The sequence below is a fragment of the Bos grunniens genome, chromosome 8 (assembly GCF_055505025.1).
Source record: "Bos grunniens cultivar Pamir isolate PY7600 chromosome 8, Bosgru_T2T1.0, whole genome shotgun sequence".
Lineage (NCBI taxonomy): Eukaryota > Metazoa > Chordata > Mammalia > Artiodactyla > Bovidae > Bos > Bos grunniens.
The window spans coordinates 103,426,573-103,451,765 of NC_141172.1; the positions used below are offsets into that span (position 1 = coordinate 103,426,573).

A 25,193-nucleotide genomic window follows, 5' to 3' on the forward strand; every position below is an offset into this window, starting at 1 on the left:
ATACTAATGTTTATATTTTTAAAAAATGGAGGAATGTGGGGAGGGAGATGGGAGGGAGGTTCAAAAGGGAGGGGATATATGTATACCTTTGGCTGATTCATGTTGAGGTTTGACAGAAAAAATTCTGTAAAGCAATTATCCTTCAACTAAAAAATAAATTTAAAAAAATGGAGGAATAAGACGAGGTGGTACCAGACCGACTTACAGTGGAATAAAATAGAAATTTCAGAAAGAAACCAAAATACATACGAAATTTTTGTACACGAGGATAAAGGAGTCATCGCAAATGATTGGGCCAAAGATGGTCTTTGAAATAAATGTCCAAAAAGATATGGATCCATACCTAATATATATAATGATAAATGTGAAACGGAACAAGGATCTAGATGTAAGAAATAAAGGCCCACAACATGTAACAAACATGGATGAACTCCTCTATAAACTGGATGTACCGGTAAGGGGGAGGGGAGAGAGGAGGGACACAGTCCTGTGACGTCACCAAAGACTTTAATTGGAGGCAGCTCCTCCCAAGTGGCTTTTTGGGGTCTGAAGTGACTCTTGTTGGCGGCACAGCGTTGGCTCAGACGTCTTCTCCTCCTGGAAGGGAGTTTCCGAATCAGTCTTCATGGTTCCGGTGCACCGCCCTCCTTCTCCTGAAAACTCTCCGCAGCTGCGCAGGCTCCCAGACCTGCGAGGGGGTTGCCGTCTAGAATGATCAGGGCCTCCCGATGAGGCATGGTTGGTACGGCCAGTGATCCTGGGAGTAGCGGCTGAGCCTTCTCTTGTGAAACCCTCTTTTGGAAACTTGTAAATTTACATCTGAAAGGAGAAAGGGAAGAACACTGAGCGAAGACTCTGCTTTGGGCCTGGATGGACTGTTGCGGTCACCTCCATCCCTGTTCAGGATCAGATTCTGGAATAGTCTGTAAGTCATGTGCCCCCCGCCCCCCCACCTCCACTCCCGGTCTGGGACGTGTTGGTACTCTTATCGGAGCATGAAGTGACAGCAGTTTGTCTTGTGAAATGCACTGGCCTAGAAAATAGAAGAACTGGGCCCAGCCTGGTTCTGACATTACCACCTCTCTCTGCTGAGCTTACCCACTCCACTGTTCTTACCTGGAGAATCCCAGGGACGGCGGAACCTGGTGGGCTGCCGTCTATGGGGTCGCACAGAGTCTAGCACGACTGAAGCGACTTAGCAGCAGCAGCAGCTGCTGAGCTTTGGGAAAGCCCCTTCCCACTAGGGACTGAAGCCTCCTCTATACAATCAGAGATGGGCTTTTAAACTATGCACCATGGAGCCCTGTGGGGGGAGGGGAGCTAGTGGGGCACCCAGACACTCATGCCCAATTCAAGCACAGCAGGACCTCTGATTTTTTATAGAAATTGGACTTTGAGATTTTGGTTGCAAGGAGGGTTTAGCTGTTATGAGAATTTTGTTTGTTTGTTTCAAATGTGGAATCTTATTTATCTTACATATATATGATATGTAATTGATGTCCTTTATAATTCTGTGTATTTTATTAAATGCATATAAATACATTACTCCAAGAAGGGGTTGGTAGCCTTTTCGTTGTTGTTTTGACTGTGCCCCGTGGCATGTGCGTGGCATGTGGGATCTTAGTTTCCTGACCAGGGATCAAATCTGTGCCCCCTTCATTGGAAGTGTGGAGTCTTAACCACTAGACTGCCAGGGAAGTCCCTGTTGCGAATCCCTCTGAAGTGACTGGGCTGGAGGACCTTTACCTCTCAACAGCCAGCCTCATGGGGTGGTTGTGAGCTATGTGAGGTCACCTGGGCACAGCGTCGGTGCCCATCAAGGGAGCCACATTTCTTCTTCCTGGATATGGCTACAGTCCAGGACTCAGAGGCATCCTCCTCCACCTGGAGACTCTCAATGCACAGGCGTTTTTTGGCGTGTTTATCTGCTATGAATCTGGTTGAGTTTGGAGGAATGACACTCATGTAGGCCCTGCCCTCCTGGAACTTACCATCTGGAGGCTGAAGCAGACATTACGCGAACACTCACACACTGTACACATGTAAGACATTGCCACGGGGACTTAGAAGCAAAGTATGGACGTGTATTCTTTCCTCTCAGGGCTCCTGCTCCTCATGTAATTCCCAGCTCGGAGGATCATACAGGCAGGTCTTTCTCTGGGCTCTGTCTGGTGTGTTCTAGAATGTGACTGCAGCATCCTAAAGGGAGGAGTCCCGCCACTCCTGTCATCCCACTGAGCTCAGTATCAAACTTGGGTTTGGACATGAGGACAAGGCTCCCTACCCAAGAGGTTCCCGGTCAGCGTTAGGGCCCCGGTTTCAAACTCACCATACTCACTGCTGCTGAAACAAGAAGTTGTCTTTTCTGAGGGGAGCGTGGCTTTCTCCATACTCATGCAGGGTGCTGCATCACTGTGCTTGAGGCTTTGTCTGTTGAGCTCATCCTTCTGCACACCTGGCAATGGTAATTCCACGTGGTCATGTGGGGTGCTCAGAGGAGGTCACAGAGGCCAAAGTGTTTTGTCAACTCTGGAGCGCACACATGGACCGGCGGCGATACTTATGGAATGAGGTGTACCTGAATCAGCATGGCTAGTCTTCTAAGTTCTCCCCCCTCATAAGCAGGTACTGGATTCAAAATATGTATTTCTTTACAAGCATAAAGTTTACTTTTCCCCATTTATAAGTATAATTCATATACATTATACAAAAGCTTAGGAAATATTGAAGAATATGAAGTAGGAAAAAAATGCCCCAAACACCACTTCCCTCAGATATGATCACAGTTCCAGGGTTTGCCTATGGATGTTTTTAACAGAGTTGGACCATAAAGAAGGCTGAGCACTGAAGAATTGATGCTTTTGAACTGTGGTGCTGGAGAAGACTCTTGACAGTCCCTTGGACAGCAAGGTGATCAAACCAGTCAATTCTAAAGGAAATAAGCCCTGAATATTCATTGGAAGGACTGATGCTGAAGCTGAAGCTCCAGTACTTTGGCTACCTGATGCAAAGAGCTGACTCACTGGAGAAGACCCTGATGCTAGGAAAGCTTGAGGGCAAGAGGAGGGGGCAACAGAGGATGAGATGGTTGGATGGCATCACCAACTGCATGGACATGAGTTTGAGCAAAATCTGGGAGATGGTGAAGGACAGGGAAGCCTGGTGTGCTGCAGTTCATGGGGTGGCAGAGTCGGACACAACTTAATGACTGAGCAACAACAATTTTTACATAGTCCATCACATCCTATATGTTATGCATGCTTTTACTTTCTGCGTATCATAAGCTGTTTTCTTATGTCAGTAAGCTTTAAAAACAATGGTTGCATAATATTCTATGGATAATTCAGGATTTATTTAACCAATATTCTATTTTTGGGTGTTTAGACTATTTTCAAATTTCTCTACCATAAACACCACTGTGATGCACATTGTATATAAGACTTTGTTTATATACTCCTAGATTCTTGTGTAACACAGTCTTGTCAACAGACTAAGCAGTGTTCTGTAATAAACAGCTCTGTTCTTTTCTAGCTGCCTACCTTGAACAAATTGCTTCATCTCTCTCTGCCTCTGTTTTCAGAACTGCAAAATAATACATTCATTCTGGATAATCAGATCCACTTCTTAGAGTTATTATGGGACTTAAATAAGACCACTTTTCTAGTGTTTAAGTTCTGAAACAGTCAGGGACTTACCTGGTCACAGCTGGGTCCCTGTGCCTAGACAGTGCCTTGCATCTAACAGGGGCTCAGTACTTACTATCATCTTGGAAAAAGGAGCTGACGCTTTTAAGATTCTTCTTTTTTATCATGAAATTATTTGGCTGGTCAAAATCCAATGGAATAAAATACATGGGAAACCCTGAATGAACTTTTTGGCCAATCCCATATTCCCAGGGGAAATGTTTTAAAGGCTCCTAGGTATGGATTTCTGGCAAAATATGCCATGAGAATTTTTTTCCTGCCATTGAACTGCCACGTCTCCAGTAGGACCATGCCACCACTCACCACTCAGCTGTGTGTTAGTCCTAGCTTTGCCTGATCTTGACAATAATGCATATTTTTTGGGGTCTGAAATTGCTGATTTTGACCCCGAGTCTTCTCCACTATCATCTTTTGTCCTGGATCATTAAGAAGGATATAATTACAAACTGAAGGCCAGGATGCCTTCTTTCTCTCTTCCCTCTTATACCTGATAGTCTTGGAAACTGTGTGTTCCATATGCCTTGGCTAAAGGTGAAAAATAATATGTAACAGACTTTGCATGAGCAAGAAATACACTTTTGTTTTGTAAACCATTGAGATTTAAAGGCATGTTTGTTGCAGCAGCAGAGCCTGTCTTCTCCTGACCAATACCTTATACTATAGTCTTCATTTGTTGACTTTTGTTGAATTCCTACTCTGTGCAAGCCCTGTGCTTTTTGCTTCTATACATTCCCTCTTTTAACCCTCCAAGTGATTCTGAAAAGCAATAATACAGTATAAGTATCCCTGTTTTACAGGTAAGGACACAAGCTCGGAGTGAGAGGGTACTTGACTTGTCCAGTTCTGTAGCAGAGCTGATTGAATTTAACCTCAGCCCCAAAGGCAGGGCTCTTTCTGTTGATTTGTTTATAAAAAACAAACTTTTATAAAAAATTATAAAAAAACTTTATAAAAAAATTAAATTTATTTATTTTTAATTGAAGGATAATTGCTTTACAATATTCTGTTGGTTTCTGCCAAACTTCAACATGAATCAGTCATAGATATACCTAAGGCAGGGTTCTTAAGCACTATCTTTATAGTCTTTAGACAAGTGATTCTCAAACTATGATATACATTCAGGTTTCCCTGAGGTCATATTAAAATAATGGTTCTGACTTGGCAGGTCTGGAGTAGGGTCTGAAAGTTCAGTTCTAACAAACTCCCCAGAATGCTGATGTTGCTAGTCCAAGTATCCCACTGTAAGTATCAAGATTTTAAGCTCTATTGTTTATCAGTTTTGTTACTTAGCCGGTCAGTCTTCACCTCATTTTAGGTTGACATTATTCACTCAAAAGCTGAAGGAAATCTGAGGGCATCTCAGCAAGAGGGGGATGAGCAATATGAGGTCTCCTGAGGCCGGGCAGGGCATTCTTGCCTGGTACCTACCATGCTTCAACAGCTGAAGCTCTTGGGTTTGATTGGGGATCTTGGCGTCATCTGCAGCATCAGGTTTCTCACAGCATTTGCAGCATGAAGAGAAGATCTTCGAGGCCAGGTTTTGGTGAGCTGCTAATACGAAGAAAAAGGAATGGGGGCCCTTGGGATCCAGGGCCTGAATTCCAGATGCCCCGTTGGAAATTCACTGTGATGGCAGGGAGCAGGGGGGTCATATAGGCTCAGCCTCCCCCAAGGTATAATAGTCTTCTCCTTTCCCAAATCTTTTGTAGCTCCCCCATGGAGCTACAGTGGGGAGTGTAGTGGTTCTCTTAAAGTCATTTCCCCTGTTTTATACAAAATTTTCTTACCCATGGAAAGGAGTTGAAGCCTCTATTCTTTCAGCATTGCTTGCAGGGCTGCCTTTTTGAATCAGCTGATCTTTGAGCCCAGTTTCTTGGGCAGGGCTGTTTCCTAAATAAACATAAGACTGAGGGTGAAAAATGCTCATGCTCCAGGTCGGACGTCACTGCAGCAAAATGCTGGGCCATGCAGAGATGCACAGAAACGTGTTTGCAGACCTGTATTCTATTCTGTTTCTAGGTGTGGGTTCCTTAACTTTCTCGAGCCTCACTTTTATCCTGTGGGAAATGGGAATCGTAGTGCCTGCTTTGCAAATGGAAAGGTTTGCTGCTGCTACTAAGTCACTACACTCGTGTCCGACTCTGTGCGACCCCATAGACGTCCGCCCACCAGGCTCCCCCGTCCCTGGGATTCTCCAGGCAAGAAAACTGGAGTGGGTTGCCATTTCCTTCTCCAATGCATGAAAGTGAAAAGTGAAAGTGAAGTTACTCAGTCGTGTATGACTCTTAGCGACCCCATGGACTGCAGCCTACCAGGCTCCTCCATCCATGGGATTTTCCAGGCAAGAGTACTGGAGTGAGGTGCCATTGCCTTCTCCGATGGAAAGGTTTAAACATACACAAAGTGACCTCTGTGGCGCTGGGTACTCAAAGTGCCTAGTCAATGGTCATTCCCTTCATGTAGCTCGTTGGCTACAAAACTGTTCTGCTGGTCTGGGTCGCAGGAGAACATGGTGATGAAGCACACTCTTACCAACTTGCTGTGTGGCTTTGAGTAAGTCCTTGCTTCTCTCTTTGTCTCAGGCTCCTCACCAGTAATAAGAGGAAGTTAGGTTGCATGATCACTTGAAGCATCTTCCTAGTTTGGACAGTCCAGAAAAAGGCCTTGTTTTCATCCCAAAGTTCTTTCATTGTGTACCAACTTTTCCAGGTTTCTGGATGCTTCCTGTTCTCCTTTCCCTTTCAGTGGTAAAACCCCCTTGTAGAAAATTCTTCTCATGGTATTGGTTAGATGTCCCTCACAATACTCAATTCAGTAGATGAGTTGTCTCATTCGTAGGCATTTCTGTCTCACTTTCTCCACTGTAATACCAAACAAGCCACCCTGAATTATGGCAATAGCTTTCTATTAGTAAAGTGAAAGTGAAAGTTGCTCAGTTGTGTGTGACTCTTTGCGACCCCATGGACTATACAGTCTAAGGAATTCTCCAGGCCAGAATACTGGAGTGGGTAGCCTTTTCCTTCTCCAGGGGATCTTCCTAATCCAGGAATCGAATCCAGGTCTCCTGCATTGCAGGTGGATTCTCTACCAGCTGAGCCACAACTGACTTCTTAATAATGAATACAAAAATCTTTAACTTCCTGCACATAAGCTATTCAATATGTTGATAGCATCCTTTATATATTGTGGCTACATACCCTCAGCAGACTAAACACATACAGATGTCTCCACTATGTGGGATCCTTGGACCAAGAAGGGTACTTTCTGGGCCCATCTAGACTCCAGTGTTCTTGCCTGGAGAATCCCAGGGACGGCGGAGCCTGGTGGGCTGCTGTCTATGGGGTCGCACAGAGTCTGACACAACTGAGGCGACTTAGCAGCAGCAGCAGCCTCAATCTCTGATAGTCCTTTGGATCTGCTGCCAATCGAGTTTTCTGTCATAATTTGAGCTGTGACGTATTTCACTGACTCTTTAATGAATTTGTTTTATTTTCTTAGGATTTATAAACAAATGGACGTTAATATGAGGCAATCAGATCTTTTGTTTTGGAGATGCATCATTTAGCAAATACGCTTGCCATTAATACAGATTCTTCTGCTGCTTGCTGTAGTTTCAGTTCTCTTCATCTACTTATATAAACTCTTGCTTCATGGGGTTTTTCTCTGTTCTAGATTACCTCATGTATGTGAGTGTAGAAGGCAGTGCTTCATAGGAGGGAATGGAGGCTTTAAGTCTAGCCAGCTACCCCCTCCCCCGCCACCCCCCACCACCCCACCAGGCAGCCCTGGGATCTAATGGTTGGAGGTTTGTTAGACTGGTGGTCAGTTTGTAGGAAGGGAATTGCTAAAGTTTTGCCTTGGGTATCTCCAAACCTTCATAAGCACATGTCTATCTTGTTAAAGGGGCTTCCCTGGTGGCTCAGAGGTTAAAGCATCTATGAATGGTCACTTTTCTCAGCCTGTATTCTGGAATTAGTGATTTCCAGGGCATAGATCATATGAACTCTTTAAGGTTCTCCTTGGCCAAGAAATTCAAGATGCCATGCAAAGTATAAACTCTTGACTAACTGTAGTGTATTCTTTTGGGCTTCCCTGGTAGCTCAGCTGATAAAAGAATCTGCCTGCAATGCAGGAGACCCTGGTTTGATTCCTGGGTTGGGAAGATCCCCTGGAGAAGGGATAGGATACCCACTTCAGTATTCTTGGGCTTCCCTGGTGGCTTAGATGGTAAAGAATTTGCTTGCAATTGGAGAGACCTGGGTTCAATCCCTGGGTTGGGAAGATCCCCTGGAGGAGGGCATGGCAACAGACTCTAGTATTCTTGCCTTGAAAATCCCCACGGACAGAGGAGCCTGGCGGGCCACAGTCTATGGGGTTGCAGAGAGTCAGACATGACTGAGCTACTAAGCAGAGCACAGTGTATTCTTTCCTGTTTCTCATGGTCTCATCTATATGAAATTGCTGCCTCTTTCCAGAAAAACTCTTGCTTTGTATATATAGTCTCATTCAATGTACTCTGATGTGTTTATCTTAATGACAAAAATTTTGCTAGATGACTTAAAATGACAATGTCCATTATGGCAAACTTTCAGTGTCAAAAATAATAGATTCAAGAGGCACAGTAGAAAAGAGAGAAGACAAAAACTCAGATACTTAATAGAAGCCTTCTTTGATTGATATACTCTGACCCCAGAAAGAAGAAAAAAAATCTTACTCCTTCTCAAACCTGAAACTTGCTTCATTTCATCTCTCACTCTTCCTCCACGAAGCATTATCTTTGTGCACATGTTAATAGTGCACAAAGAGTCGTGTCCGACTTTGCAACCCCATGGACTGTTGCCCGCCAGGCTCCTCTGTCCATGGAATTCTCCAGGCAAGAAGACGAGTGGGTTGCCATGCCTTCCTCCAGGGGATCTTCCTGACCCAGGGATCGAACCCAGGTCTTCTGCAGTTTGGGCAGATTCTTTACTGTCTGAGCCACCAGGAGAGCCCAGGTTTATCTTTATCACCCACTTAAACTTCTCTTGTTCCTTTCCCTAACTGCTTACATAAACTTTCTTTATGGGGCATTTCTATAGAAACGAACAGTCAACATTGCACAATATTCCTCTAAAACTCCTGTACAAGAAGGTGGGTCCATAGAGGTTGAATTTAAAATCTGATGAGAGCTGAGTTGAGGAGAAATATTTAGAATCATGCCAAATTTCAGAACAGAAAGTTGCAGTCCAGTTCAGGGTTCTGTTATTCAGCTACTATTGCCCTGAATTATCACACTTGTATCAGTTAGTTCACTTAATTGTTAACCTTCAACATGGGGGACGGAGAAGGCACTGGCGACCCTCTCCAGTACTCTTGACTGGAAAATCCCATAGACGGAGGAGCCTGGTGGAGCACTGGAGTGGGGTGCCATTGCCTTCTCCGCCCAGGTGACACTAATGGTAGAAAACTCGCCTGCCAATGCAGGAGACATAAGAAATGCAGGTTCGATTGCTGGGTTGGGAAAGTCCCCTGAAGAAGGAAATGGCTACCCACTCCAGTATTCTTTCCTGGAGACTCCCATGGACAGAGGAGCCTGGTGGGCTACAGTTCATGAAGTCACAAAGAATTGGACACAACTGAAGCAACTTAGCACACATGCATAATTCCTAAAAGAGTCAAGGGCTTGAGAAGTGTAGAAACAGAAAATATGCCACATAAAATTATTTCAGAAGCTATTAAAAAAAGAATAAAAACTTTTCTCTTAAGGGAATGGTAGTTTGGACAAAGATTCAGAATTGCAAACAAAACCAAGATGAATCAATAGGAGACTGAATAAACTTCAGGACATTCTGGGGTAAACCGACAGCTTAAGGGAAACTTTTCTTTTCTTCTTGCAAAGGACTTAGACCTGAAATGTGGACTTCGAGACAATAAATTGGAATGAGAAATGTCAATTTAGATCTCTAAGTTATTTTCAAATAGTCCTAAAATATTAACTAGAAATCAAAATGACTTAAGACCTCCTAGATAAAACAGTTGGTTTCTGAAATAAAAACAGGACCAAAATTTCCTCTGTTCTTAGGGAATATGGATTCTATGGATGAAGATACTTGCATATACTTTGAGCAGAAAGACCATTAGAAGAACTCATGTTCCATTATGGCCAAAGGTCAAATGTCCAGACTTGTCTAGTGATGCCATTCTAAGGAGCCTTAGCACTCAACACCTGCCTGTTCTTCCTCTAAACTTGCAAATAAAGTTGATGAAAGTGGACAATGATACTGCTTGATTGGTGACATGGTTTATTTCTTGTAGGAACATCAGAGTCTTCAATGCTAACTGCGACTGTTTTTCTTTTTTTGATGACTACATGGACCTTTCCAAGTGTCCAGTTCCCCGGTAACCTCCGTGGACTTACACAGTGTTGGAAAGGAAAAAACGTCTTTATGGAGTTATCAATACCCTAGACTTTTGAGGACAGTGAGCCCTCCAAAGGAGGTGGACAGCACAAAGTGCTCATTTTCCTTCACGTTTACTGACATAGTACAAAACAGCTCACACCCTGCTGCTGCTGCTAAGTCACTTCAGTCATTTCTGACTCTGTGCGACCCCATAGATGGCAGCCCACCAGGCTCCCCTGTCCCTGGGATTCTCCAGGCAAGAACACTGGAGTGGGTTGCCATTTCCTTCTCCAATGCATGAAAGTGAAAAGTGAAAGTGAAGTCGCTCAGTCGTGTCCAACTCCTAGCGACCCCATGGAATGCAGCCCACCAGGCTCCTCCAGCCATGGGATTTTCCAGGCAAGAATACTGGAGTGGGTTGCCATTGCCTTCTCTGCTCACATCCTAGGGCACAAACCACCAATTGAAAATCCATAGCTCACAGGTTTGAATTGTCTTAGTCATCCATTGCCTCTTGTCCAGAGAGTTGAATACTTCTATGCAGCAACTGGCCCGATATATGGTTCTGCAGATAATTTAAGGACAGAAACAAGAAGACATCAGGCTGGTTGATGCTCAAACTGAACACCAGATCCCTGTAAGTGGAAAACTGGAACTGTGTCTTTAAGGAAAGTCAGTAACAGTGGTGAAGATCTGTACAATCCCCAAGAGTATCTCCTGCAATTTTGGTTTGCTGCTGCTGCTGCTAAGTCGCTTCAGTCGTGTCTGACTCTGTGCGACCCCATAGATGGCAGCCCACCAGGCTCCCCCATCCCTGGGATTCTCCAGGCAAGAACACTGGAGTGGGTTGCCATTTCCTTCTCCAATGCATGAAGTGAAAAGTGAAAGTGAAGTCGCTCAGTCATGTCCGACTCTTAGCGACCCCATAGACGGCAGCCTACCAGGCTCCTCTGCCCATGGAATTTTCCAGGCAAGAGTACTGGAGTGGGTTGCCATTGCCTTCTCCGGCAATTTTGGTTTAGGAAGGGCCAAAAGGGGGAGTTCCTACACTTCTAAGTGAAGACCAATCGCTCTGTAACCTTGATAACAGATAATCACCAGGACCTGTTTAAAGCCTTCAATCTGTTAATGAACTCTTACCTCAATGACCATTCTCCTGAAAGTAACAGACAGTAGTTAACACTTTCATGGCCGATGGTCTGCCATCCCTAGGCACTCCTGCCTCTGAAATACCACTAACTCAGCGCCTTCACAAACCCTTAAGACACCAGCCATTAGTTTTGCTCGGAGACTTTGTCATCAAAGCGTAGGTCTCCCTTGTGTAACTAAAGTCAGATTTTGTTCCACACACTGAATGGAACAAAATGGAGATCTCTTCTTCTAAAGCAGCTTATACATAGCCAGTGTCTTGAGGATCTCTCCGTAGTAGCAGCACAGCAAAAATTTTCAAATATAAGTTTATCTGAATCTAGTACTGATGATTTTCATATTTTTACTCCCCAGCAGTTCACTGAGGAGACAGGTAGAACCACTTTCTCCTCTAAGTGTTTATAACTAAGAGTTTTGAACTTTTGAACCCTCTTCAGAAATGGAGAGGATCTTAGGAAGGGCAGTGTAGCAATTACAAGCACATTTTTGGGGGTATAATTCCTAAGGACTCACTACTTATTAGCTATGAAATTTAAAAGAATATAACTCTCCTGAACCTCTGTTTTCATATCTGTAAGCTGGGAATGATAATAGTATCTACCCTTGAATGTGGTCTTGAGGATTGAATAGTAATGGGAGGTGCTTAGCACAGCTGTCTGGCACATTGGAAAGGCTCAGTAATTGTAAAAGCTGATTCTGATGAAAATGTGGGCTTGATTTGGCTCGGTGGGCTGGGTGTGGTGTTTCTTGCACTGCCAATGCCCTCCTCTAGATGGAAGCAGGAGCTAAAGAAAAGGGCCATCAGGTTACCCACCCCGCCACCCCCGCCCCTCCCTGCTGTGACTGTGAACTTCAGGTCTCCAGTGACCCTGGAGCACTTTGACCAGAACAGGAAAGATTGATGAGGTCACACTTCTGTGTGATGAGGAAGACTTCTGGAGCTGGAGGAGCCCTTGGTGGGGGGTAGGGGGGGGTGTCATTCAACACAGGTGGGGAGGCTGGGACCCAGAGAGAGAAGCAGTGGGATCAAGGTAAGAGAGATGGCCTCTGCTTCCTGGAGCAAAGTGAAAAGGCGTGATGGAGACGATGTCCCTTTAAATAGAGAAAAAATGCCCCTCCTGCTCTAAGACCTAACTCTTGAGCCTCACTCACCTGCAGCTGGCAGAGCAGAGATGGGGCTGTCTGTGATGTCACAGAGCCTGGGAACCAGGGAATGTTGGGGACAGAGGGGTTTGGCTGATGGTCAGTGCAGGAAGGGCGAAGCGTGTCTGCTGATCCTCTCTCTAGTGGCCCTTCCCTCCGTCCACAATGCCATGTCCTTCGGGCACTTGGGATGGAAGTCTTGGTGCCTCTTGTGAAGGCTTCTTGAGGATGGCTGGGCAGAAGGGGGCAGTAGAGCACTGGATGCAGAAGACCTGGGTCCAGGTTCTGTCTCATACCCAGCTGGGGGGTAACCTCAGGCAAATGTACTTTGCATCTCGGTTTTAAAATGGCAATAATTATTATTATTTAATTGGAAATTATAGTTTTAGGATTAAATGGGATCAGGCAAACCTTTAACACGGTGCCTAGGTATAGTAAACATTCAAGAAATGGTTGTTGTTAATGATAGGTGCAAAAATAAAGTGGCATTCTCTTCCCAATCTATCTTCTAGGAAAAGGCATATTTTATATTTGAGCCCTTTGGGGGGCACTCTCAATTCCTTTATTTGGAACAACCAAGTTATATTTGGGGAAGCCAAATTACGTTGAAATGTTCTCAATCAGTACTATCTTTTGATGCTTCTGGAAGCCACCTGAAACAAAAGGAACAGAAAGGAGCAAAGATTCCGCCCAGTTTTTGGTGTCCTGGTGGAGGGTGGCTAGATGATGTTGTGGGAGTGGGAGGTGTCCTAACCGAAACAGACTTTTAAACCTCATTTGTAAAGAAATCCTCCTAAGTGTAGTAATGTTGACGGTTCTCAACTCTGGCTGTAAAGTGAGATTCATCTGAGATATTTTTAAAATGTAGAAACACCCTGGGGCTTAATACCAGATAAATTAGAATCCTGGTTGGGGGTGGGGAGGGATGGAGCAGTGGGTGGACCCTGGCATAAGTATTTTTAAAAAGCTTTCCAGGTGATTCTCATATGTAATCAAGACTGAGAACTACTAAATTACGTTGTGGAGATTGTTTATTATACACGTAAGTGGTGATTCTTGCAAAGGCTGCAGAAGTTTTAAAAATGTCAAGCTTGGGAATTCCCTGGTGATCAGGTAGTTAAGACACTGAGCTTTCATTGCAGGGGTTGCGGGTTCAGTCTCCAGCGAGGAACTAAGATCTCACCCGCTGTGCAGAGTGGCCAAAAGAACAATGCCACGCCCAGTGCCCACTTTACAGGCCAATAAAATCACTATTTCTGGGCAATGGGAATTTTAAAAACTCCCCAGATAATTTCTCCCCACCACCCTTTAAAAAATTGAGATATAATTGACATATAAGTTTGTGTAAGTTTGAGATGTACAACAGTGTTTGTACATTTTGTATCAAATATACGGTTTGATATATTTATCTACCACAATATGATTACTAGGATAGTGTTAGCTAACACATTTATCACTTCACATAATTATTTCCTTTTCCTGTTGAGAACAATTAAGATGTAGCCTCTTACCAACCTTGAGATTTATAATATAGTATGACTTTAAAGTTGCAGCCAGCATCGAAACTACTGACTTGCAGAACAAATATTAAAAACCTAACTTTTGTTGATGCTTGTATAAATGTATCTTTTAGCTTTTCAAGGACAGTATTATTGATGGGGTCAAAAGGATTATTTTTAAAATAGCTTAGAAATGAAGACAGTATACTCTGGAAACCTCTGTTAGATGAAAATTTTATGAAAATTTTAAGGATACTAATGTTAGAGATATGTGAGAAGTATTTGAATGAAATCGTTTCAGAAAACGGGAGAATGAGAATAGCAGTATTTCCAAGTTAATAGATTTTATATTATATGCCATTGTATACAAACATCCTATATTGAATCCTTGTATTGAATTAGGCAAAAATTTCATTTGGGTTTTTCCATAAGACATTAAATAAATGCCTGGTTTTTTTCACTCATAGCACTAAATGTTTATATATTCGAGTTGCCCAAAAGACTTAAAAAAATCTTTGCATGGAGAAATTGGGAGATTGTCTTCTGTTTGGGATGGTTTATCGTTCAAGAATATATGGTATGGTTGCTTCTTTCCTCTTGGATCTGAGATAGGAGTCTAATCAGCAGGCTCCTGTACTACTTCCTAGTCCAGGAAGAGAATAATGAACTCTTGAACTAAGGCAATGGCCTAAGATGAATGGGTGGATTTTGAACCTGATGATTCCAGAGGGTGTGGGCTCTGGAGTTGGGCTGCCTGCATGAGAAGCCTGCCATGGTAACTTACCCCTCTCATCCTCAGTTCTTTTACCTTTAAAATGGGAATTATAAGAGTGTTCATGTGAGTACTGCCTTAGACCATTCATGGAATGTTGTAAGTATATAGTTGTTCCTCTGTATCTGAGGGAGGATTGTCTCCAGGACACCCAAGGGTACCAAATCTGAGGATGCTGAAGTCCTTATATAAAATGGTGTGTTGCTGCTACTGCTAAGTCGATTCAGTCGTGTCCGACTCTGTGCAACCCCAGAGACAGCAGCCCACCAGGCTCCCCGGTCCCTGGGATTCTCCAGGCAAGAACACTGGAGTGGGTTGCCATTTCCTTTTCCAATGCGTGAAAGTGAAAAGTGAAAGTGAAGTCACTTGGTAGTGTCTGACTCTTAGCGACCCCGTGGACTGTAGCCTTCCAGGCTCCTCCGTCCATGGGATATTCCAGGCAAGAGTACTGGAGTGGGGTGCCATTGCCTTCTCCAAAAATGGTGTAGTATTTGCATATAATCTAAACACATCCTCCTGTATACTTTAAATCATTTCTAGATTACTTGTAATACCCAACACAATGTAAATGCCATGTAAATAGTTGCTAGAGAGTGACAAATTCAAGTTTTGCTTTTTGGAACTTTCCAGATTTTTTCTTTTTCTCTTTTTCTATTATGGTTGCTTGAATCTGTGGATGTGAAACCCTTGGATATGGAAGGCCAACTGTAGTGCCTGGTAGAGAAGAAGCATTCAATAAATGTGGCCTGTTTTTATTATTATTGGATATGGAGAGTGAAGGTTGAGTCTGGGCTGATGGTGTCACAGCTGTGGATGTGGAATTAGAGAATTCAGGAAGACTATATTTTGGATAAGGATAAATTTAGGTTTTAAAACTTTATTTTGAAATAATTACAAATTCCCAGGAAGTTGCAAAGAAAAGAGCATAGTTTCCATGAATCCTTTACTCAGACTCGTCCAATGTTAACATCTAGTATTACTAATGATATCAAAACCGGGAAATTAACATTGGTGCAATCCACTAAGCTCATTTGATGTTCACCAGTTTTGTATATACTCATACGTGTATGTATGTATACGGCTATGGCAAAGTCACTTCAGTCGTGTCCGACTCTGTGCGACCCCATAGACAGCAGCCCACCAGGCTTCCGCCCGTGGGATTTTCCAGGCAAGAGTCCTGGAGTGGGGTGCCATTGCCTTCTCCAATGTATGTATACAGCTGCATGCAATTTTACCACATGCGGCTTCATGTAACTGCCACCACAACCAAGACGTAACTACCATCACGACCAAGTTCCTTTGTGCTGCTGCTTTATAGACACGATACTCCCTCTCCCCACCATCTCTAACTCCTGGAAACAATTGATCTGTGCCCCATTTCTAGAATTATGTCATTTCATGAGTTTTCACAAATGGAAACACAGAGTATGCATGTATCTTTGTTAGTTTTTTTTTCACTCAGCATAATTTCCTTGAGATTCATCTAAGTTTTGGCGTGTATCAATAGTTTATTCCTTTTCATTGCTGACTCATAATGCACAGTGTGAATGTGCCACAGTTTGTTTAAGCAGTCACCAACTGAGAAACATTTGAGTAGTTTCTAGTTCTTGGCCATTACAAGTGAAACTACTGTCAACATTCATAAACTAGTTTCCGGGTGAAGGTAAGTTTTTTTACTTCTGTGGGGTAAATGCCCAAGAGCACAATTTCTGGATTGTATGGTAAATCCATTTTTAGTTCTACAAGTAAGTGTCCAATTGGTACCAGCTTACCCGAGTTGGTCCCCAAACAAGGGTCATCCTGCCTCCAATAGAATGAGACTGATTTGAATTCAGAAGCAAAGGAAAGGCCCCCTTGCCACCACACCTCAGGCATGGCATGTAGGATCTTAGTTCCCTGAACAGGGATCAAATGAGTGCTGGTGCTTCCTGCAGTGGAAGCATGGGTTTTTAGCCACCGAGCCACCAGGAAAGTCTGTGAAAGTTTTATTCTTGGATCAAAGAATGCCTGCACTTCCACTTCAGGGGGTGCAGGTCCCATCCCGATCAGGGAACTAAAATCCTGCATGCCATGGTGGCCAAAAAATAAACAACAACAGCAATAACAACAACAGCAGAGGTGCCAGCTCCCACTTGGGAGTCCATGCTCTCTGCGTGCCCCTCAGGCCATCAGGACGCGCTGCTTTGTAGGGAATCGCTCATCTGTGGGGGAGGGTCAAGCACAGCTTTACTGCGCATGCTCCAGAGCGCGGCACCAGGCACAGCCTCTCTGCGCATGGCTCATAGCCGCCATCTTGAATTGCAGTGCCGTGTGCAGTCCTAATAAACGCGGCCCCGAGCTGCAGTGTCGGGTGCCGCCATGGTTTCTCACTAAGAGCTCTGCTGTGAAGTGCCCGGTGGAGGCCTCTGTTAGTGGTAGCCTGTGAGAAAGTAAAGCTCCATGAAGCACAAAGGAAAAGGAAAAAAGGTTAGATTTTATTTTGTTACCCAGATTCTATTTTTATTTCTTGGGAATTGTGTATGGGCTTTGCTGGTGACCAAATGATTTTCCAGAGAGACTGTGTCAGTTTATATTTCTCGCCTCTTCTCCAGGTTTGTTTTTTTTTTCTTCCACTTTTTTAATTTTAGCCATTCTAATAGGTGTGACCTGGTATCTCATTGTGCTTTTAATGTTCATTTTCTTAATAGCTACTAATGTTGAACATCTTTTCACATGCTTGTTAGTCACCCACATATCCTCTTTGGTGAAATGTCTTCATGTTCTTTACCCACTTTCTGATTGGATTATTTTTTAAAATTCAGTTTTTAAAGTGATAGCTTATTGAGATATAATTCATATGCTACAAAATTTGTTCTTCTATGATGTACAAATCAGTAGTTTCAGTATGTTCACAGAACTGGGCAACATTGTCTAATTTTCAATATTTACATCACCCCGAAAGGAAACTCCATACCCATGAGCAGTCACTCTCCATCCCTCCTACTTTGCAGCCCCTGGAAACCGCTAATCTGCTTTCTGTCTCTATGGATTTACCTATCCAGGACATTTCATATAAATTAAATCATATAATGTGATTTAACTTTTTAAGGTTCGTCCTTAAAAATCTTCCTTCATATAAATTAAATCATATAATGTGATTTATCTTTTTAAGGTTCGTCCTTAAAAATCTTCGAGCAAACAAAAGCCCAGGTCCAGACGGCTTCACAGCTGAATTCTACCAAAAATTTAGAGAAGAGCTAACACCTATCCTGCTCAAACTCTTCCAGAAAATTGCAGAGGAAGGTAAACTTCCAAACTCATTCTATGAGGCCACCATCACCCTAATACCAAAACCTGACAAAGATCCCACAAAAAAAGAAAACTACAGGCCAATATCACTGATGAACATAGATGCAAAAATCCTAAACAAAATTCTAGCAATCAGAATCCAACAACACATTAAAAAGATCATACACCATGACCAAGTGGGCTTTATCCCAGGGATGCAAGGATTCTTCAATATCCGCAAATCAATCAGTGTAATACACCACATTAACAAATTGAAAAATAAAAACCATATGATTATCTCAATAGATGCAGAGAAAGCCTTTGACAAAATTCAACACCCATTTATGATAAAAACTCTCCAGAAAGCAGGAATAGAAGGAACATACCTCAACATAATAAAAGCTATATATGACAAACCCACAGCAAACATTAAAAAAAAAAAAAAAAAGTTCGTCCAGGTTGTGACATGTATTAGTTCCTCATTTCTTTGTGTTGTCAAATAATATTCCATTGTAAGGATATACCACATTTGTTTACTTGTCTATTGATGACATTTTGGTTGTCTCCAATTTTTTGCTCTATGGGAAATATTGCCACGAATATATGCAGGTTATTTTTTTCTGTGGACATGTGTTTTCTTTTCTCTTAGATATATATACCTGGAAGTGAATTTGTTGAGTCATATAGTAAATTAGTTTTAACCTTTTAGAAATAGCCAAACTGTTTCCAAAGTGGTACTACTCTCAGCAGTGTATGAAGATTTCATTTGCTTTATATTCTCAACACACTTGTTATTGTCTTTTTTTTTTTATTTTAACCATCTTAGTGAGTATAAATAGTATCTCATTGTAGTTTTGATTTGTGTCCTAATGACTAACTGTATTGAGCATCTTTTCATGTATGTATTGGCCATTTGTATATCTTGTTTGTAGATATGTCTGTTAAGCCCCTTTACCCATTTAAAAACTGGATTGCCTTTTTATGGTTGAATTTTAAGAGCTATTTACATATCCTGGATATTAGACCATTGTCAGATATATGGTTGGCAAATATTTCTTGCATTCTGTTGATTGTCTTTTCACATTCTTGATGGTGTCCTTTGAAGCACAAAATTTTAAATTTTGATAAAGTTCACTTAACCAGTTTTTCTTTTGTTGCTTATGTTTTTTTTAATATAAATTTTTTTATTTTAATTGGAGGTTAATTACTTTACAATATTGTATTGGTTTTGCCATACATCAACATGAATCTGCCATGGGTATACACGTATTCCCCATCCTGAACCCCCCTCCCACCTCCCCGTACCATCCCTCTGGGTCATCCCAGTGCAACAGCCCTGAGCATCCTGTATTGTACATCGAACCTGGACTGGCAATTCATTTCATATATGATATTGTACATGTTTCAATGCCATTCTCCCAAATCATCCCACCCTCTCCCTCTCCCACAGAGTCCAAAAGACTGTTCTATACATCAGTGTCTCTTTTGCTGTCTCACATACAGGGTTATCATTACCGTCTTTCTAAATTCCATATATATGTGTTAGTATACTGTATTGGTGTTTTTCTTTCTGGCTTACTTCACTCTGTATAATAGGCTCCAGTTTCATCCACCTCATTAGAACTCATTCAAATGTATTCTTTTTAATGGCTGAGTAATACTCCATTGTGTATATGTACCCCAGCTTTCTTATCCATTCATCTGCTGATGGACGTTTAGGTTGCTTCCATGTCCTGGCTATTAGAAACAGTGCTGCGATGAACATTGGGGTACACGTGTCTCTTTCAATTCTGGTTTCCTCGGTGTGTATGCCCAGTACTGGGATTGCTGGGTCATAAGGCGGTTCTATTTCCAGTTTTTTAAGGAATCTCCACACTGTTCTCCATAGTGGCTGTACTGGTTTGCATTCCCACCAACAGTGTAAGAGGGTTCCCTTTTCTCCACACCCTCTCCAGCATTTATTGCTTGTAGACTTTTGGATTGCAGCCATTCTGACTGGTGTGAAATGGTACCTCATTGTGGTTTTGATTTGCATTTCTCTGATAATGAGTGATGTTGAGCATCTTTTCATGTGTTTGTTAGCCGTCTGTATGTCTTCATTTTACGTTTTTGATGTCATATTTAATCAATTACCTAACCTAAGGTCATAAGGATTTACTCTCATATTTTCTTCTAAGAATTGTATAGTTTTAACTCTTACATGTAGATCTTTGATCCATTTTGAGTCTTAGTTAGATGTTACCCACTCTGTAATGCCTACAGAAAGTTGACAATCTCCCTTTAATAACAAAAAGAAAATGGCACCCTCAGAGTTTTTGCAGGTGACAGCATCATACCAGAATCTCAGCCCGTTATTTTGTTTTTATTCAACTTTTTATGTTGACTTAACCTCTTATGGTACATTTGTTTTAGTGTAAAATAATGAGATGGCTTAAAGAAAAATATAAAGGAATACTAGATAATAGGCAGATCCAACAATGATATGTGAATAAATGGAGTCTAGGAAATACTGATTTGATGTACATCATGATGTCTGTGGCCTATATAATAAATATTAAGAAATGGATTTATGTTTATTTTCTAAGCATCTTGTAGAAGGACATCATTTTAGATGTAAACTCATCTCTTGCCCATACTATTTGAGCCCAAAATTGGGCTTATTCTTTCAAAATATTTGGGCTTCTCAATTTCCAGGAATCTCAACCCCTAGACTTCCTTCAAAGCCCCAAGGTGATGGTCACAAATAAAATCCTTTTGTGGCTCTTACATAATTGTTACTTTGGAACCTTTTGGAAAAATCCTCCTCTGTAATCTCACATTCTAAAAATAGGCTTGACTTTTGTATTGCTTCTAAATAAAAACATATTTTTCGATTACACTGGGGACAAAGAAAAAAAATTTCCAGTATCGCTTTGAGACTTGTGGGAAAACGGAGAGACTCAAAGTTTCACTGTTCTCGGTGAAGGTCTTGGCACTGAAATTTTGTCATGTTGGCTGACTTCTGAGTGCAGTGGGGGTGGGGATGGAGGAAGGGTAAACATTGTCACCAGTCATTTAATATGTCACTTATTACTCAGATCTGACACTAAATGCAAAGGCTGTGGCAGGAAGACGAAGCTCGCATCACTGTACATGCTGTGGTCCAGGAGAACATCTGAAATGCTGCGGTTTCTCTGAGTAATGCCTGAATCATCTCTTTATTACACTGAAACTTAGCAGTGACACTGTTTGCTGTGGAGCAGAACCCGAGGGCTTCCTTCTGGGGCTTCTTGGGCAGCAACTGAAAAGGACTGGCTTCCAAAGAGGCGATGCATACTCCTACACATGTCCCTCCCACCTGAGCGCAGCCCACGGGACAGTGCTACAGTGTAGGCCAGTTCTCGAGAACTCCCTCTTAGTGCTGAATTTTGTTCTTCCTCCTCTTTTGAAACAGTGGCTAGAAAAGAAGGAGCTATAGGCAGCATAGGGTGGCGTCTAATACAGGGTTAAAATGTGGGCTTTCCCTATTCATTCAAGGGTGTTTTCCTTTTGTACCAAATCATTTGCTAGATCCATGGTCTGAAAGATTACTTACCCTTATGTGGATTCAGCTTTCTGCCTTTCCACTCATGGCAAGTCATTCACCTTCTTTGAGTCTCATTTGCTCATCTCTGAAATGGGACCCACAATTCCCACCTTGCCCAAGGCAAAAAGAATGAGCTTCTATAAAACTGCTTGTTGAATCTCGCTGTGCGGTGTATTTTGGAAGGACACTGTACATTCCCCAAGGTCTTACCAGGCTGCCTTTATGTGGCCACCCACCTCTCTGTGCTCTCTTCTTGAGCTTTTGTGCTCACAAAGCACCTGATCCAGATGGTGATGGAGTGACAACTGGATGATAAAGGCAAGCTTGAGACCTCACCTTTTCCCCACCCCCCGATTTCTGAATATCAGTGTTGTTTATTGTGTGTCTTTATAGTACGGATCCCAGCAGAGTGCCATTTATACATGGAGGATGGTGTATAAATACACTTTAATAGCAGTTGAGTAAGAAACTATATGGGGCTTCGCAGGTGGCTCAGTGGTGAAGAATCTATCTGCCAGTGCAGGAGCTGCAGGAGAGACATAGGTTGGATCCCTAGGTCAGGAAGATCCCCTGAAGGAGGAATTGGCAACCACTCCAGTATTCTTGCCTGGGAAATCCAATGGACAGAGGAGCCTGAAAGGCCACAGTTCATGGAGTCACAAAGAGTTGGACACGACAGCATGCATGCACACAAGAAACTATATTTATTGTTGCCTTGACGCTTGAAAGAAACAGAGGAGACGTCAAAAAATGTATAGTGTCAAGCAGTAGGGGGATAGAAAAGAAGCATGTTACAAGACAAAGAACAAAGTCTTACGGAGAAAAACATTAGAAGAGTTGAGAAAGAGAGATTCAAGTTTTCTAAATCAGTGGATTTGGACAGTCTACTGGTGTATCCACATACCTTTTTCCAGTATTTTCTCTGGTCTACTGTTGGGCTAAGTTGCACCATTAGAAGTGACAATACATCTGTGTGTCACATAGAGCAACTCTTCCATTTCTAACACCTGACCACCTGAACTCCATCAGGTGTCTCTTCAACTAGATAAATTAGAGGTTGCTCCTTATAAAGAAAGATTGGAAAGTATCAACTTAAGACTCTGTCCTTTTCATGGTGATTTTTCGCTTAGCCTTATAACCAATTTCAGGACAGTTTGCCAACTCCCCAGGCATATGGAGATTAGTAGGCTTATTTTGGAAGAAGAGGTTCTTATACCTGTCAGATGGAAGAGGCTTTTACTCTAAGATTTGAAAGCTTTATGATATTGTCCTAACCCAGAGGGAAGTGGATAGTTTCTTTCATCACAGAATTGTAAGGCTTTAAAAGATGTGAAGAAGACCTTAATTAGACTCTGATCAAAGGTTTACTGTCTCTTTATAAAGTGCGTATCAGTTCAGTTCAGTTCAGTTCAGTCACTCAGTCGTGTCCGACTCTTTGTGACCCCATGAATTGCAGCACGCCAGGCGTCCCTGTCCCTCACCATTTGATGGTGGTAAATTAAAATATGTTTGTTCTCTCTTCCCGCTCTAAACAGAGTCACATAAATGTTGCCTGGCTGGGTTTTGAATATCTAACTGCTCCTGTCTCAAATCCTTTTGGATCGTATAGCTTCTTTGCCCTGGATATGGGGCAGGAGTTGAGTGGTATAAATTGATCTTTGTTCTCTGACCACTACTAGGTGCCTGTGGGTTATAGCTAAGGTCAGACTTAGAAGCTTCTAGACTCCCGAGAAAGCCACTTCTATGCAACTCGGAAAGCAGCAATGAGAGTACTCAGGTAGATCTCCCTCTTTATCCAACACAGGTTTATATTTGGCATTTGTCCTTTTGTTCACTAAGTGCTTTCAGACCCAAGAGGAAATGTTACCCAGGTTTATAGATAGACATATTTATAAATATATATTTAAATATATTTATATACCTATTTATAAATGGATGGCTAACCTGAGGATGGAAGGCTAAGCTGTTCAGAATCTTCAGTCTATGATTCAGGAAAGGGAAGAGGCAGAAAGAGGTTAAGAGGCCATGCAGACCAACTCTCTCCCTTGCCCTCATTCTACAGACAGGAACACTAAGGCCTGAAGAAGGAAAGAATTTTTCCAAGTTTATAAGTTGAGCTCTTCCTGGCTGAACCATGGATCAAACTAGGTCTGTTTGAGCCAAAACCTGTTTGGACTTGCAGCAGAAACTACCAGTTGTTTTCCAGTTTCCATCTGCTGCTTTCCCCTTATTAACAGAACCTCCAGTTTGTGGCTGAGCATATAACTTTCTGGAATAAAGATTTATTTTTTAGTCTTCTTTGCAGTAGAATAGTCAGGTAGTCAAGAAACTAAGTTCTGGCCAATAACAAATCCTGTACGTCTTCTGGAAACATTTCCTTGTTCTTCCTCCACCTTACTGGTTGTACTGTGGAAGTGATGCTGGAGCTTGAGCAGCTTATCTTGGATGATGAGGTGAAAGCCATGTGTTGAGCATGGGGGAACATCCAGATAGCAGAACCCTGGATGCCTAACTTTACTGAACACTATACCAGCCCTGAAATGCCCATCCCTGGCCTTTTTATATTACTGAATTGTTTTTTAATATTTCATTTGCATCTGGAGCTAATCTTTACTGATACTCTACTACCTCATTCTGCCTCCAGATAAATTTTCTTGTTGTTAGAGGATAGAAGTTAGGTCTTGGGAGTTCTGCAGGGGGATGGTGAGGTAAGATTGTCCTACACAAAGAAAGAGATATTCTGTGTGTCTATTTCAGAAGCTGGGATCCCTATGAAGGAGGACCATGACTGAATTTTCTCTGTGATTCAGGATTCAGTGTAAGACATAGAAGACACTGGTAAATGTTGTTGGACCTTACATCAGTTATTTGTTGCCAAAATAATGCTGAGTAACAAATAACCATAAAACCTTGGCATCTTATGACAATGACTATTGCTCATGTGTCTGGATGGTCAGCTAGGCACCTCTACGGAACTTGGCTGGAGCTGATCACACATCTGGGGGAACTGGCTGGCTACTGGATGATCTAGGGTGGCCATGGCTGGGACGACTGGCTTGACTTGGCTCTGCTTCCCATGCCTGTTATATCCTACCTAGCTAGCCTGTGCCAATCAAAGAGGCCACAAATGAAGAGTAGAACATTCAGGTAATTTTTCTTGCCTCTGCTTATGTCTCATCTATTAACATCCCATTGGCCAAAGCAAATCCCGTGGCTGGACCCAGAGAAAGAGTGAGAAGAAGCCTGACTGTTACACGGCAAAAGCACTGGAACAGCGTGAACCGAGAACCAGGGCCTTAGTGGATCCAGTCTACTGCAGGTGATGACTGGATGGATGGAGGGATAGGTGGAAAGGGGGAGAAAAAGAGGCCGATGGGATCGGAAGTTCTGTTCACTGAGTCCAAAATACAAGGGCTAGGGAGGCACTAGGGGGGAGTTTTTCAAGTCTCTGAGGTTAGCCGCTCTGGGTTTGGGGACTGCCCATGCACACGGGGTCTGGACCTTTGGCACAGACCCACGCTGAGGGGTGTTTATATTATGACTTATATCTGTGCTGGGGAATCTTTGCTTCTGAGTGAGTAATTACGAAAGGCTTCAGAAGCTTCACCCGGTGCTTGGGAAGAGTCTATTTTGGAGACAAGACACTTTCAGAGAGAACTAATTCATAACATGAAGACTGTTGTGTTGTGGCCTGAGAACTGAACTGGGAAGCAA

General features: G+C 42.6%; 2 protein-coding genes across 6 annotated transcripts in view; one reads left to right on the forward strand and one right to left on the reverse strand.

The window, feature by feature from the left end:
* Window positions 1–25,193, forward strand: part of TMEM268 (transmembrane protein 268) — an 82,748-nt gene that overhangs the window by 38,823 nt on the left and 18,732 nt on the right. For 3 of the 5 annotated variants that reach the window (XM_086413883.1, XM_086413877.1, XM_086413881.1), the window contains one exon: window positions 17,799–19,059. The exons of the other annotated variants lie outside the window; for them this stretch is intronic. The gene's annotated coding sequence lies outside the window, so the exon portion shown is untranslated. Of the gene's footprint in view, window positions 1–17,798; window positions 19,060–25,193 lie in introns of those variants that run through there. 5 annotated transcript variants of the gene reach the window in all.
* On the reverse strand, window positions 491–5,613 carry TEX48 (testis expressed 48). The gene is made up of 4 exons (XM_086413890.1): window positions 5,492–5,613; window positions 5,133–5,255; window positions 2,330–2,455; window positions 491–819 (listed from the first exon to the last, which is right to left on the reverse strand). The coding sequence occupies exons 1-4, from the start codon at window positions 5,493–5,495 to the stop codon at window positions 716–718; spliced, it is 357 nt and encodes a 118-aa protein (XP_086270016.1). The 5' UTR covers window positions 5,496–5,613; the 3' UTR covers window positions 491–715.